This window comes from Vigna angularis, chromosome 2 (genome assembly GCF_016808095.1).
Source record: "Vigna angularis cultivar LongXiaoDou No.4 chromosome 2, ASM1680809v1, whole genome shotgun sequence".
Lineage (NCBI taxonomy): Eukaryota > Viridiplantae > Streptophyta > Magnoliopsida > Fabales > Fabaceae > Vigna > Vigna angularis.
This window is the reverse complement of record NC_068971.1, coordinates 27,350,412-27,364,862: the sequence shown is the minus strand read 5'-3', so window position 1 is coordinate 27,364,862 and position 14,451 is coordinate 27,350,412. Positions and strand designations below refer to the sequence as shown.

The window sequence follows — 14,451 nt, the reverse complement described above, 5'->3', positions numbered from 1 at the left end:
TGCTGTAATTGTGTTCGATTCGTAGTCATGGATTTCAATAACGAAGAAGGTTACAAGAATGTAAGTAAATTTAACAATACGAAAAGTTTAACCTTTCTTTCAAAACAGGGTATAATGGTTTTAATTGTTTGAAAATGAATTGTAGTTGCGGTTGCGGGCATGGAGTGACACAAAACCGATAGTGGACCTTAATTCCATACTACGCGACAGTCATAGGACACGGATCGAAATGACTCCGTTCAAGTGGTGTGTTTATATGAACGGTCCAATTGACTTTTGCAGTCCTTTGTTGAAGGAAATGGTTAGACGTTGGGTTAGCCGCAACTCATCTTTTGTTTTGAAGCAAACAATGGTACCATTTACAGTAGGCGATGTTTGCATGGGTTTAGGGTTGGGTGTTGGGGGTTTAGATGTAAATTTTGATGATGACTTTGATGCTGTTGTTTGTCATGAATTTTCGTCAAAGTCATTCACTGTAAAAGATGTCATAAATAGGATAAAGTTGTTAATAGAAAATAATGAGACGGATGTTGATTGTGTATGTCGTTTGTATATTTTAGTTTGTTTTATTGTTTTCTACTTTCCTAGACATTCAAAGGCAGTTAGTAACATGCCTTTTAGAGTATTAGATAACATTGATAATTTGTACCAATATAATTGGGCAAAAGCTGTGCACACATTTGTCCTAAATAGTTTAGGAAATGCTTCAAGGAAGATAAGGCAAGGTCACATAAGGGACCTCGGTCTTAGTGGGAATGTTGCCGTGTTGCAGGTAAGAAATTCAATATTTTATTACGTTTGATGTGGGCATAATTTGTTTATTATATGATTAATGTTTTGGTGAATATTTTTTTTTTAGCTATGGGCGGTCGAACGTTTGGGTTTAGCGGACGGTGCACATGACATTGTCTTCCCGCGAATAATGAATTGGCGTTCGCTTAAGTTAAGGTGTAACAAAATAGAGGAAATGTTTAAACGGAAAGAGGTAAGTTAGGTGTTATTTTAATTGACAATTTTTTGATATGTAGTACATGAATTGTGTATTTTTGTTATTAAATGATTACTTACATAAGGATGTTTATAGATATGTTGGGAGTGGTTTTTGCGGGACGAGGACCGTCAAAACTCAATGATTTGTGCGGCCCTTCATTTGGAGGAAGGGTCAATAGCGGAAGATGATGGAGATCACTTAGGGTTAAGTTGGGAACAAGTGCTCATGAAGAAAATTGAAGACAACCAAAGAAAAATGGTTGCAATGGATAAAGATTTAAGAAGTTTGGCTACATTGGTCGGTGTTGGGAAGGAAGATTATGAGAAAGGGAATTTAGGTAAAGAAGAGGATGGTGATGTTCATGGTCATGGTGGGGCAGGGCAATGTTTTCAAACATTCACGTATAGTGATGTGGGTGGTTGTTGCTCAGGACTGAAGGATGACATTGAGGACGTTATGGATATTGGACCTGTTGTAAGCACTGTGCCACTACATGATGACACTGATGATGATAATTTATTGAATGTAGATCGAACACAGTTGTACAACATGGTGATTCCGTTTAAACTTCCTTGGAGGTAATGAATTTCTCACTTTGACAATTCTTAAATTCCATTTATTAATAGTGTGATGATGAAACATGTTGACTTATGTCATATTTTTGTTTCAAGGGTTGTTTCTGAAATTTCCGGTCAAACATTTGGAACCAAAGACTGTTATTCTTTTGGACCTAGGATGCAAGTTGGCAACACGGTAATACTGAAATTTGATGTGTGAATTTATGATTTATTTTATGTGATTTGAATTGTATAGTATTAAGAAGTTGTTGGTTCTGTAGGGGATTTTGTTTGCCACATCAGTGTTCATGTTCTTTGAAAGAAGGACCACTGGAGTAGTGAAAAGGATATGTTTTAGTCCATTATATGCGGTAGGTTAAAATATTAGTTGTTTTATGCTCCTAATAATCTATTAACATGAGAAATGAAAAGCTAACCGTGTGACTTCCTTGCAGACCCATGTTTTAATTGAGTCAAGAAAGAGAAAGAGTAATCGGAAAGTTTGGACATTGAATGACTACTCTCACTACTTCCAGTCTAATATCATCGGATTTGATGACATTGTTAATGCCGAATTTGTTAGTGCAATTACATTTCATTTAAGTTATTTGGAGAGTATGTTTTTGGTTAGTAGTAGTTGATGGTGTGATATTATTTTTGTTGTAGTTGTTTGTCCCAATTATCCATGACGGCCATTGGTGGTGCTACGCTGTGAAGATTCCATCATTGGAAATGTTTGCACTGGACTCTTTTGGGCACAAAAGAAAGGAACGACAAAAGATTGACAATGTCATTGTATGTATAGTAATTGATGTTTACTTTGTGATTCCAAATTTATAAGGGAAGTTTGTTGTTTCCAGGCACATAATCTTGCATTGCTTTTTGGACATTTGTTCAATTGTGCGGAAGAGAACAAACCATCATTGGAGGTACAACAATTGCATACTCTAATCCAACCAAACAAGTATGTTTGTAATTTTCATTTTTTGAAGTATAATATTTTATTGTATAATTCATATGTTAAATATGATAGTGACGTTGTTGGACTTGTTTTGATGTAGTTTTGATTGAGGAGTAATTGTTTTGAAAATTATGGAGTTGTGGGATGGCATTGACAAATATGAAAGAAAGACAATGCCCAATTACACAACTGTAAGCTGTCTATATTTCTATGTTGTGCGTGGTTGATAAAAATGTTGCATTGGATTAATGTTTTGTGCATTATTGTGTTGGCAGGAAGAACTACAACAAGTTAGGGAGCATTAGGTATGTGAATGGATTTTGGATGTGGACAACGTCCGGAGGAATGAAGTCTTGAAAGATTTAGGCATGTTGTAGAATGTAGGGGATTAATGATGTTTGAACAGTTGTTGATACATTTTCATTTATGTATTGGTTGCACATCCAATCTGAAATTTGAAAATTTTGAGAAGGAAATATATTTGGTAGTTCAAATTAAGTGATTTGAACTTATTTGACTTTGACGTGCAAAACGTTTTATCCAGGTACGTATTGGTCCTGTGTGTCCAAAGAATTATGCCAAAGTAAGGACTTATTTTGACTTTCGTAACAGTTGTGGTCCTACAGCTGGACCGTTACCAATTGAGGTTGGTGTGGGACGCTTTTGTTAATAAAATGACTAATCATTGTATCCAAGTGAATGACAAACACAAGCAATGAGGGAGAATGTTAGGGCCTGCCCAATTGAAAGGGAGGAGCACGATGAACGAACGAGAAGGGGAGGACAAACACAGTTGAGCGAGCGGAGCGAGGACGAGCGTCCTCAGCGAGTGGAGGTAACAAGGAGTGCGGACGAGCGTCCTGAGCGACGACCGAGGACGAGCGTCCTGAGCGAGTGGAGGTAACAAGGAGTGCGGACGACCGTCCTCAGCGACGACCGAGGACGACCGTCTTGAGCGAGTGGAGGTAGCAGAAGGGCTGAACGAGTGTCCTCAGCGACGACCGAGGAGGAGCGTCCTGAGGGAGTGGAAGCAAGAAGGGCTGAACGAGCGGAGCAACACCACATTAGGCACCCGTAAATGAATGTGTTGTACGCAGTTGACCTTTCTGTGCAAAAAGTTATATCTAAGTCCCCACTTCTGTACCTTGTGGTACCCGTTCTAGTGGTTCAGTATAAGCGCTAGCAATTGAGCTTCCAATGGCACAAATTTCTTAATCAATTAAGAAATAATTGTTTCGAAATTCATGACAAACAGAAGGAATGATATGTGAGGACATCAGGCACCCGTAAATGACTGTGGTCTACGAAGTTGACCTTTCTGTGCAAAAACATATACGTAAGTCCCCACTTATTTACCGTGTGGTACCCGTTCTGGTGGTGCAGTATAAGCGTTAGCAATTGAGCTTCCAGTGGCACAAATTTCATATGGAAATTAAGAAATAATTGTTTCCAAATTCATGACAAACAGAAGGAATGATATGTGAGGACATCAGGCACCCGTTCATGACTGTGGTCTACGAAGTTGACCTTTCTGTGCAAAAACATATACGTAAGTCCCCACTTATTTACCCTGTGGTACCCGTTCTGGTGGTGCAGTATAAGCGTTAGCAATTGAGCTTCCAGTGGCACAAATTTCATATGGAAATTAAGAAATAATTGTTTCCAAATTCATGACAAACAGAAGGAATGATATGTGAGGACATCAGGCACCCGTTCATGACTGTGGTCTACGAAGTTGACCTTTCTGTGCAAAAACATATACGTAAGTCCCTACTTATTTACCCTGTGGTACCCGTTCTGGTGGTGCAATATAAGCGTTAGCAATTGAGCTTCCAGTGGCATGAATTTGTTATTAAATTAAGAAATAATGGTTTCCAAATTCATGACAAACACAACGAATGATATGTGAGGACATTAGGCACCCACTTATTTACCCATTCATGACTGTGGTCTACGAAGTTGGCATGTCTGTGCAAAAAGTGAAACTTAAGTACCCACTAATTTACCCATTGATACCAGTGGAGATGATTAAAAAATTGTTTCGAAATTACGTAGAAGTCGAACACATTAGCCAAACTTTAATGAAAACAGCATGACGGAAAACAGAATGTGCGTAAATGTTTAACAAGAAAACGTTCGCATCAGGGACTAACAAGTTTCCTTAGTATGTCGTCTATTTCGTTTGATGAAGTGGGGTTTTGTGGGATGATTAGGACGGACGACTTGGTTGTTGGGTATGTTGTCCTTGCATACAGGCCTTCTAGATATGAATTCAGCTCAATTTGTTTGACATGAACGATGTCGGATGGATCCAATAGCAAATGCTGAAAGCAAAGCAAGGGTAGGTAAGGTGGGTGCCAATGATGTCGAACGTAAATTATGGTTATTCATTTTTTTCAATTGTGAATAGGTAACCTTCATTGATATTGAAATAAGTGCATACAGTACGTTACAAAACATAACTAATATTTATGTTAATTAATGCTTGAAATACAAACATAAAGTCAATTTGTAAACGCTCATCAATCTTCCATGGTGGTTGTTGTTTTATTATTAGAGCGAGAAGGACCAGCCTTTTCAGATGGACCAACATCTTTGTCTTTGTTGTTGTGTTCGGCACATGGGTTGGGTCGAATCACAGGTCTTGATGAAGCGTTAAGTAGTTCCTCAGTTGGAGGACCTATGTCAGCTTTGAAGACCTACACATTGGTTAAAATCAATTTAACAATACGACGCCCGTACGTAAACAACAAAATAATTAAGATTTACTTATGAGTTTACCATATTACCTTAACAACGTTCCGGACTGTTATATTCAAATAGTAAATCCTGCCAAAAGGACTCAATGCACCAACCTGTGCGTAAAGACATGTATAACATTTTAAAACAACGAATAAGTTCACGTGGTCCATGATTCTTAAAGGTTATAATTAGAAGTTGTAGTAGGTTTACACTTTGCAATAATAACACAGCACCAACTCCTATATCGGGCCCAAACTCTGGATGCAGAAGGACTTTGTTGTGAACCGAAGCAGACAATGAGATACTTTGATCCTGTTAGGAAGAAAAACCAAAGAAGTTAACATACCACGCTTTTAACAAAGTTAACAATGTAGAGAGTGTGGTAGTTCAATCCTGTTAGTCGTAGACCTTGACAACAATTTTCATGTCACCCAATCCATTTGGGTTGCACTCTTTAACAATGCATGCTACAAACAGAAGGACATTGATGAATCAATATTTTCTACATTTCACTTAGCTTATTGTACCAAATTTAATCAGGGAATTGTGCTAAAATGTCCGATATTTTTCCGTATTTGCTGAATGAGCTTGATTTTATCAGAAATTCTAATTTCAGTTAATTTGAGTTATCTGAGTTAATTGTTTGCATTAGCAATTGAAGGAAAATTTTGGAAATACAAATTTGGACATTTAGATAAACACTTCTACACTGTGTTTAAAAGAAACTACACTGCATTTAATTATTCTGTGTGTTGATCCGTATAACTGATGAAATATTTTCTCTTGAGATTGTAGAAGCAAAAATTTAATTTGGAATTCTTATATCTCACAGGTCCACATTCCACACGGCCTACATCAACCAAAAGAAAAGGGAATCTCATTTCATTAAGAAATAGAAGACATGGCCCCATTAGCTTTGAAAGAGAAGCCTATTTAGGAGGGAAGCAATACGTTTTGGTGTGCTGATTGGAGAGGTCCATCATGGCTTTGCTACTTAACATTAGCTTGCTACTACATCTACACAATTAAAAGCACACGGCCTAGAGCCAATTTGGAAAAGCAATCAGTAAGTTAGAATTAAAGTGGGAACCACCACTTATTGTGTGCTCACGGTTTGAGAGGAATGGTAATTGGTAGCAAACTATTCTCCAAGGAAAGCATAAAAAGAGCTCACGGCCATACTTCTGAATTCTGAAAAGAAGACTCACATTGACACACACCAAAACATCACAAAATGGAATCTATTTCTCTTTTAGCTAGAAGACAAGAGGTCTTGGAGAAGTCACGGTCATTCACCTGACAACACATCACAACCCATAACAAGTGTAAGTTCACTTTGTCAAGCACATCACTTGGGAGCCACCACTTAGCAAAGAGCAAACAACAGCCAAGGGAGATCACGGCTGGAAGCAACACTTCACCATCTCTCGTTTGAAACTGCAAAATGGAAAATGGAAGTAGCATCAAGTGGAGTGTTCACGGTTTTCTCAAACATGGATTGGAAATTAAAATACATGACCCCATGAAGCATTCACGTTGGCACACACCAAAACATTACATGCGTTTGGAATCAAAGGGGGCCACCACTTGGTTTTATTCTGAACATTCTCCACTCAAGGTTTCACTTTTGGCACTTAGGGGATGCCTTGGAAAAATTCACGACCAGCATGGATGGCTTAGGTGTATTCTTACTGCATCTGCAAGGTACACTTCCAACATGTAAAGATGTTGCATTCTTGGCTTGGCTTGTATTCACGGTCCAGTACTCACACATGAGTAAGTCCAAAGGCTGAAAAAGGGAAAGAATTATTCACCAATGTCAGGAAATAACCAAAAAAATCCAACGGCCATGAGCTGGAAAAAAGCTGAACTGGTGGGAAACACAGGGCCATGAGAGGTTCTGAAAAGAAAAGGGAGGAGGAGATTAAAAAGGAGGAGCATAGAGTTTTTCAGGGGCTCTCTCTCTCTCTCGGTCTGTAATTTTAGGGGGAGGCTACTTGGAGTCTGATATACTACTTTTAGTTACAGAACTCACGGCTACACACACTCTGGGTTTTTGAATTGTTGACTGTGAACGTTTTTCTTGGAGGGGCTGGAGGTTCTGGATTTGCTGTTCTGGACGCCACGGTGCTGGCTGGAGTTCTCTGCAGAAAAAGAAAATGGGTGAAGGGCAATGAGAGGAGGATGCGTTTAGCTGGCACAGAGAGGAGCTTTTGGTTGAGCTTTCATTGAGCACAGTGTCCAGTAAGCAAGGAATGGAGCTTAGCTTGAATAGGTTTTTCTTGTATCTTAATGCTTGAACCAAGAATCATTTTGTTATTCTCTACATATTGAAAAGCATTGATGGAAGAAGCTTTGTTCCTTCATTGTTAACGTTTTTATTCAATATCATCTCCACTGAGAATTGTATTTAAATGCTTGCTTGTTGCTTCTTTATTTATTTCATGAGCCTTATCGCTGCATGCACGGTCTCAATCAATATTTGCTGGGTATATATTTGTTTAATTGCCTTTAGGGAGGAATAAGTCTTTGCTTTTTCTAATATGTTGAAGAGTAGAACGGTGACAGTGAGTGGTCATGAATGAAGAAGCTCATTTCATTTTATTAAAATAAAAAAGAGAGTTGTCTGGAAGGAATGGCTTATGCGGTGATGGATTAAAAAAAGAAGAAGATAGGGATTAATTGGGAGTTTGGAAGTGTCACGGTTGCTGGAAGAATGGGAGAAAAGAGAATGGTTCTTGATTTAAGTAAGGAGCTTGTTGATTTGATGGGAGTAGGTAGTGGAAGTGGTGATTCACGGTTAGAAGAAAAGAGAATTGTTTTTCTTGTTTGAGAATGAAGAAGTGATTAGGTGTGGTAGGTGTACGGTGATAATTTGGAGAGAAGAAGTTTTATTCATATGCTTTCGAAAATGAAGCACATGCATAGGTGCTGGTTGGTGTGCTCGGGAATTGCTTAAGAGTAGAAGGGAGAATTCTTTTGGATGAGAATGTGGAGTGGTTACGTGTATGAATTGAAAACCATTTTGAATATTTTATTAGCTTTTCATTTCATATGAAGTATGGGAAGTATGAAGAAGTGTCACGGCTAACATGGGTGAAAGGGAACATTTCCTATTCCATTTTTGTTTGAATTTTTACTATTCCAAATTCATTTTCATTGTGTTAATTTCATTTTACTGTTTTGAATTTTATTTTGATTTTTTTTAATTTATCTCCAACCAAAAAAAAAAAAACATTTTCAAACCCCCCTAATACTTGTTTGATTCAAGACTTGAACCGCAATTTGGTCCTTGAGAGACGACCTAGGAGTCACATCCTAGCTATGCTGCATTCTTAATTGTGCAATCAAATTTGTATGTGGTGCGACCCGTATCAGACATGCATTGACTTAACGCGTTCTAGCTGGGTGACATTGTTAATGTTTCCATCTTGTACAAGTCCTGCAAACAATATCATACCATTCTTATTCAAAACATTAAACATTTAAACTATATAACCGTGTCCACTGATTATGAAAAAGTTCACCATGGTGTTTAATGAACTTCTCAGCCCATATCCAAGGATTAGATTTGAAATCTCGATCAAATGTTGTCGTTGCAATGTCATTAACAAATTCCTGTGTTGACTTAGGTTCATCTGTTTGCCTGTTTAGCATGGCCGCTTGTACATTTCCAGCAGGTCCTGGTATCAACGTTGCAGTTGAGTTGCACTTTTTTAAGAATGCTTTGAGATCACTGTCGTCTATATCAAGTCCCTCCCATGGCTCCATTCTTTCAAACTGCATCGTTGAAAACGAATTAGGTTATGCATGGCCCAACGGGAAAACAATAAACTTGTAGTTAAAGGATCAGCAACTGTACCTGACGTCGAAACTACTTTGAAGAGGTATGCCAATAGGAAATCGAAAGCTGTATTATATAGAAGAATATAATATTATAATATTGACTTAAATCGTCATAATTACACTTCAAACCTTTTTCACACAACTGACGTAGGGATAAATTAACAATTGAATAATGATATAATAATATTATATTCCTATTTTGAAATGACGTTTGTCCAGCTAAAACCCTTAATTGGCTTGTCATGCAATTAATGTGTAGGCGTTCCAGCCGATGGAGTTTCCCGCCCATCCACCAACTTCCATTTAATGCAGTATAAAGCGAAATAAACCCGGCCTTTTGTCATTCAAGAATTACAGTGTATGGCCGAAAGCAACAGCTTCCGTGTATGAAGTTGGTAAGACATTGAAGAGCATTTAATCCCAGGAAGTTGTTCAGACATTGAAGAGCATTTAATCCCCAGGAGCTTGGCCGTTGGACCTTGGTGGGATATTGAAGGCCATTTATTGAAGCGGTTGTGAAAGGACGTTCCTTCTCTTAGTAAGTTAATGTTTTACTGTTTTCAAATGTTATGCCTTGTATTGAACAATTATTTTCTGGTTGATTGAACAAAGAAAAATATTGGCTTTTGTTACAATATTGTTTGAAAGTTACAAATACAACAAATTTTTCGTTATCAGAAAGTGTGGGCATGAACATTAGTGGTGCCGGAATATGAAATATGTTGTTCTGAAGTTTTAATGATTGATTTCATTGACCTTTGACGTCCATGTGATGTTGGACTAGGCGTTGCTTTTGAATGTGTTTGTCACGTATTATGGCGTGTGAAGAAGTACCTTGTGCGGTGAACAACGATTCGAATCAGAATGTGAACGATATTGTCCCTAAAATTCATATGTGGTTTGATACAATTGAAGAGGTTAAAAGTTTTTACACTGACTATGCTGTGAGGAGTGGTTTTGGTGTTCGGATAAGGACTTCTAGGAGAAATAAGAACAACGACTTAATCTTCCTTAAATTAGTTTGCTCTAGGGAAGGGAAGTACCTAACTTCCATTGCTCCAGAATGGAAAACCCAGCCAACTCAGAAAAACCAATGTCCAGCTGGAATAACTGTTGTTATGAAAGAAGGAAGATGGCAGGTCAGAATAGTTGTTATTGAACACAGCCATGACATGTGTCCAAATAACTCCAACCTTATACGTGGTAATCGAAGAATTAATATGCATGCGAAGCACACCCTTAATATGAATGATAATTCTGGTGTTCGCATTAACAAAAGTTTCATATCTTTGGTGAATGAGGCCGGTGGGTTTGAAAATATGCAATTCGTGGAACGTGATGCCCGTAATTACATTGGACAGCAGAGAAGAGATCTTTGTAAGGAAGGTGATGGCCAAACACTTTTAAGATATTTTTCAAGAATGAGAGAATTAAACAATGATTTTTTCTATGATATGGAAATGGACGACGACAATCGAATAAGCAGTGTCTTTTGGGCCGATGCACGAAGTCGCGCACCATGTGTAGATTTTGGTGATGTTGTGTCGTTTGACACAACCTACCTAACAAACAAATATGATATGCCATTTGAACCATTTGTTGGTGTTAATCATCATGGTCATTCAGTATTACTGGGTTGTGCTTTGATTTCTGCAGAGGACACTAGGACATTCACATGGTTATTTTCAACTTGGCTTAGATGTATGTCAAACAAGGCTCCTGAAGGTATCGTGACTGATCAATGCAAGGCAATGTCCAATGCCATAAATCTTGTGTTTCCAAACACAAAACACCGTTGGTGCTTGTGGCACATAATGAAAAAAATACCTGAGAAGTTGCAAGGCTACAAATGCTATAAACCAATCAAAAGTGAACTTAAGAGGCTTGTGTATGACACAGTCAGTTATGAAGACTTTGAGTTAGGCTGGGCAAATTTGATGTCATGTCAAGGGTTAGAGAATAATGATTGGCTAAATTCATTGTATGCAGATAGACAACGATGGGTTCCTTGTTATATGAAACATCAATTTTGGGCGGGAATGTCAACTACCCAACGAAGTGAGGGCATGAATGCATTCTTTGATGGATTCATAAATTCAAGTACAACACTTCAACAATTTGTGCACCAGTACAATAACGCCCTACGACAAAAAGCGCAAAAAGAACTTGAGGCCGATTTTTCTTCAATGAATACGACTCTACCATGCGGATCTCAATCTCTTATTGAAAGACAATACCAAACCGAGTACACACAGGCCAAATTTGTGGAAGTTCAAAACGAATTTCGGTCACGCATGAACTGCTTCATTAAAAACATGACAAAAGAAGGTACAATAACTAGGTACACTGTTAAAGAAGACGTCATATGGGAGGGTGAGTGTCGTTCAAAATTTCATGTAGTAGTCTTTGATCCTGTGACAACCTACACTCACTGTAGTTGCCAACTATTTGAGTTTAGGGGAATCTTATGTAGACATTCGTTATTGGTCCTAGGGCAGGAAGATGTGCGTAATGTACCAACAAAATATGTTTTGCGTAGGTGGAGCAAAAACGTCCGTAGAAGACATACTCTCATTAAAGCATCTTACACCAACAACATTGAAGACAGTAACATGCAAAGGTACCAAGCTTTGTGTAAGCGTTTCTATGACATCGCAGAGGTTGCTTGTGATTCTGAGACTGCATCTGATAACTTGCTGTCGGATTTAAACTGTATAGCCAAAACTTTGGGTGTATGTACATCAACGACATTGTCGATGGTCAATGATGCCTCTCACATGGATGGACGTCTGCATTGTAATGAAGACGTTCGACCTAGTTTTGAAATTGACGGCTTACTTGTGCGCAGTCTTGTAGCTGTCAAACGCAAAGGCCGACCCAGGACAAAAAGGTTGCAATCAACAGTTGAAAAAATTACAAAAAAGAAAAAGTCCCATGCTACTAAAACCAAACATGCAAGGAATTCCAATGTGAGTAACAGACACACATTTCGTTTGTTTGGATGTACTTTCTTAGTAATCAACTTCATTGATTTAAACCTTAACTACTACTCTTATATCAGGATACAAGTAACCAAGACATAACGGACGTCCACAATGTTCAGGAACTTCCAAATGAGGATATGTTTGAATCTCAAGTCACCCAATCAGAATTCATGTCTTTATTGACATCCGGAGAATACATCGTTCACAATGATGACTTTTCACCAAATACTTATACACACCTTTAACCCATGCACTGTGGGTTTAAACTTATTTTTTGGGGTATATATGGTGTTCAATATTATGTGTGTCCTTACATTGAAATAAATAACATTAATGTATTACTTGGTTACATTTATTTTTCATGAATATGGTTACTGAGGAATGTTTAATACCGAAACGTTTGTTGAATACCGAACGCTGTCCACATGAATTCGCATAACGCTAACCATGGACACCGAACGTCCTCCAAAACGAACATCAACGAACGAGCGTCAACAAACAACCGTCAACGACCGACCGCTAAATCACTACCCACTCTTCAGTTCAACCTTCCACTTACGCGGACCACTACAAAACGTGCGTTAACGAAATATTCTTATTCCGACAACGTTCGTTGTCAATGTTAATAGCGTTCGTTCTTAATGTGGTTTTTATTCCTCTGTTATCCATTTAATGTACCCCAACCACGTTATTTAATGTACCCCAACCACCACGTCATAAACTATAACGACTCATTTATTATGAAATAAATGGTTGTTGAAACGGTTCAACACATTTACTGCTTCGTGGAACGGACTGAAATTGCACATCTCCCAATGCCATTCAACGTTCTTGTAACCAACCAATTAATTTAATCTACCAATTCATTGGACACGTCTGACGGTGCACTGTTCTGACTTTTCGTGAAACCTCTTCATTGTGTATATATATTTGTGGTTTAGGGTTGGGTAAATGGAAACAGCCAAACATATTGGTTTTGCTATTTGAAGTTATGGCTGCCTCAACCTCCGCTCTAACATTACGAGTGTTGTGGAAATTTGGATCCATCCACTTTTCTCATTCGGTAAGCATGTTCTTCTTAATTAATTTCTTCTCATGAAAGTGACCTTATACTTGGAAAAAACTTGTGCAGGACATTGGGTACGTTGATAGGCACTTTGCTGCGGCCTTTCAAAATGAATTAGGACCGACATGGTCCTTGCTCGACAACAATGGTCACACGCATGTGGTGACTTATAACATGGATACCGTCAATCCAAGAATAACTAATGGTTAGGGTGAAATGAGAAACATATACCCTGAAAGATTGAACGATTCCCACATAAGCTTCGACTATGTGGGTAATAATAATTTCCATATCACCATATATTTCGGTGCTTGCTCCCAAGAGCGTAGGGAATCCTTCATTTATGATGGTACCAATTATCCTGATACGTCATTGTTTTCGGTGAAGTTGACAAAATCACAAGCACGGGGAAGTCATTTGGTACGTCCTCACTAATTTTTTTTTGTAATATATAGTTGTCATAAATTGGACAATGTGATTTACTTCATTTTTGTTACTGCCACAGGACTTGCAAATTGCATTTGGGAATCTTATCCGGAGCAAAGGCTTGACACAGATTATGCTCCTTGGACAGAAGGACGGCGTCATGTGTAGTGTTTTGGTGTCTGTCACTCGCAATTCCACAAAGTTTGGCAAAGGATGGAAGGAATTTTGCACGGAATATGGGTTGAAGGAGGGAGACGTGCTAGTCTTTGAGGTTAACAATCTTGGAAATGACATTTTAGTTGAAGTTTATATTAATGGATGTCCCTGTACTGTGATACATCCAATCTCAGTGTAAACCATAATGTACATTACGAATTCATGTTACTGTCTTTGAATTTTTATGATCTAATGAAAATGCAATTATTACTTATTTCTGTCAACCACGATGGTCTTCATACAATTGATGTACTTCAACTTCAATAATTTTGACTTAACTTCATTTGTTAAGGTAAAAAAGAATAAATTAATTAATTCATTAAAACCATTGCAATAAAACATTTGTTGTCAAAATGATCACTAACATTTCCCATTTACTGAATAACATAGTGATAAATATTGAGAAGTAAATAATATTTTGGAACATGAACTAAAACATTCTAACAAACAAAAGGTTTATTACTATAATTTTCTTAACCATTTACACATCAAAACTGTTAGGGCCTGGCGAGTTTACGAGAGAAGAAGATATAGGAGGGGGAGAGAAGGGGACCGGACGGTAGAGGACAGTGGCCGAACGTTTGAAAGCGAGTACGACCGTCCTGAGCGAGTGGAGCTGCCTGAGCGAGGACCGACGACGAACGTCCTGAGCGAGCGGAGCA

General features: G+C 38.2%; 2 protein-coding genes across 2 annotated transcripts; both read left to right on the top strand.

Annotated features, from left to right (window-relative positions):
* Positions 1-27: 27 nt before the first annotated feature.
* Positions 28-2,814, top strand: LOC128195330 (uncharacterized). The gene is made up of 11 exons (XM_052872589.1): positions 28-60; positions 146-501; positions 589-772; positions 860-985; positions 1,085-1,569; positions 1,663-1,744; positions 1,830-1,919; positions 2,004-2,126; positions 2,215-2,343; positions 2,409-2,477; positions 2,785-2,814. Exons 1-11 carry the CDS (start codon positions 28-30, stop codon positions 2,812-2,814), a joined length of 1,707 nt encoding a protein of 568 aa, XP_052728549.1.
* Positions 2,815-9,912: 7,098 nt separating this feature from the next.
* On the top strand, positions 9,913-13,928 carry LOC128195328 (protein FAR1-RELATED SEQUENCE 5-like). Its single transcript, XM_052872588.1, has 5 exons — positions 9,913-12,066; positions 12,159-12,233; positions 13,214-13,352; positions 13,470-13,567; positions 13,653-13,928. Exons 1-5 carry the CDS (start codon positions 9,913-9,915, stop codon positions 13,926-13,928), a joined length of 2,742 nt encoding a protein of 913 aa, XP_052728548.1.
* Positions 13,929-14,451: the final 523 nt, after the last annotated feature.

Excerpts from the sequence above, each read along its gene's own strand:
- LOC128195330 (XM_052872589.1), top strand. The coding sequence starts at position 28 with ATGGATTTCAATAACGAAGAAGGTTACAAGAAT. Across the intron at positions 502-588 it reads GATGTCATAAATAGGATAAA|ACATTCAAAGGCAGTTAGTA; the intron begins GTTGTTAATAGA and ends CTACTTTCCTAG. Across the intron at positions 1,570-1,662 it reads CCGTTTAAACTTCCTTGGAG|GGTTGTTTCTGAAATTTCCG; the intron begins GTAATGAATTTC and ends TTTTGTTTCAAG.
- LOC128195328 (XM_052872588.1), top strand. The coding sequence starts at position 9,913 with ATGGCGTGTGAAGAAGTACCTTGTGCGGTGAACAACGATTCGAATCAG. Across the intron at positions 12,067-12,158 it reads AACATGCAAGGAATTCCAAT|GATACAAGTAACCAAGACAT; the intron begins GTGAGTAACAGA and ends CTCTTATATCAG. Across the intron at positions 12,234-13,213 it reads AGGATATGTTTGAATCTCAA|GACATTGGGTACGTTGATAG; the intron begins GTCACCCAATCA and ends AAACTTGTGCAG.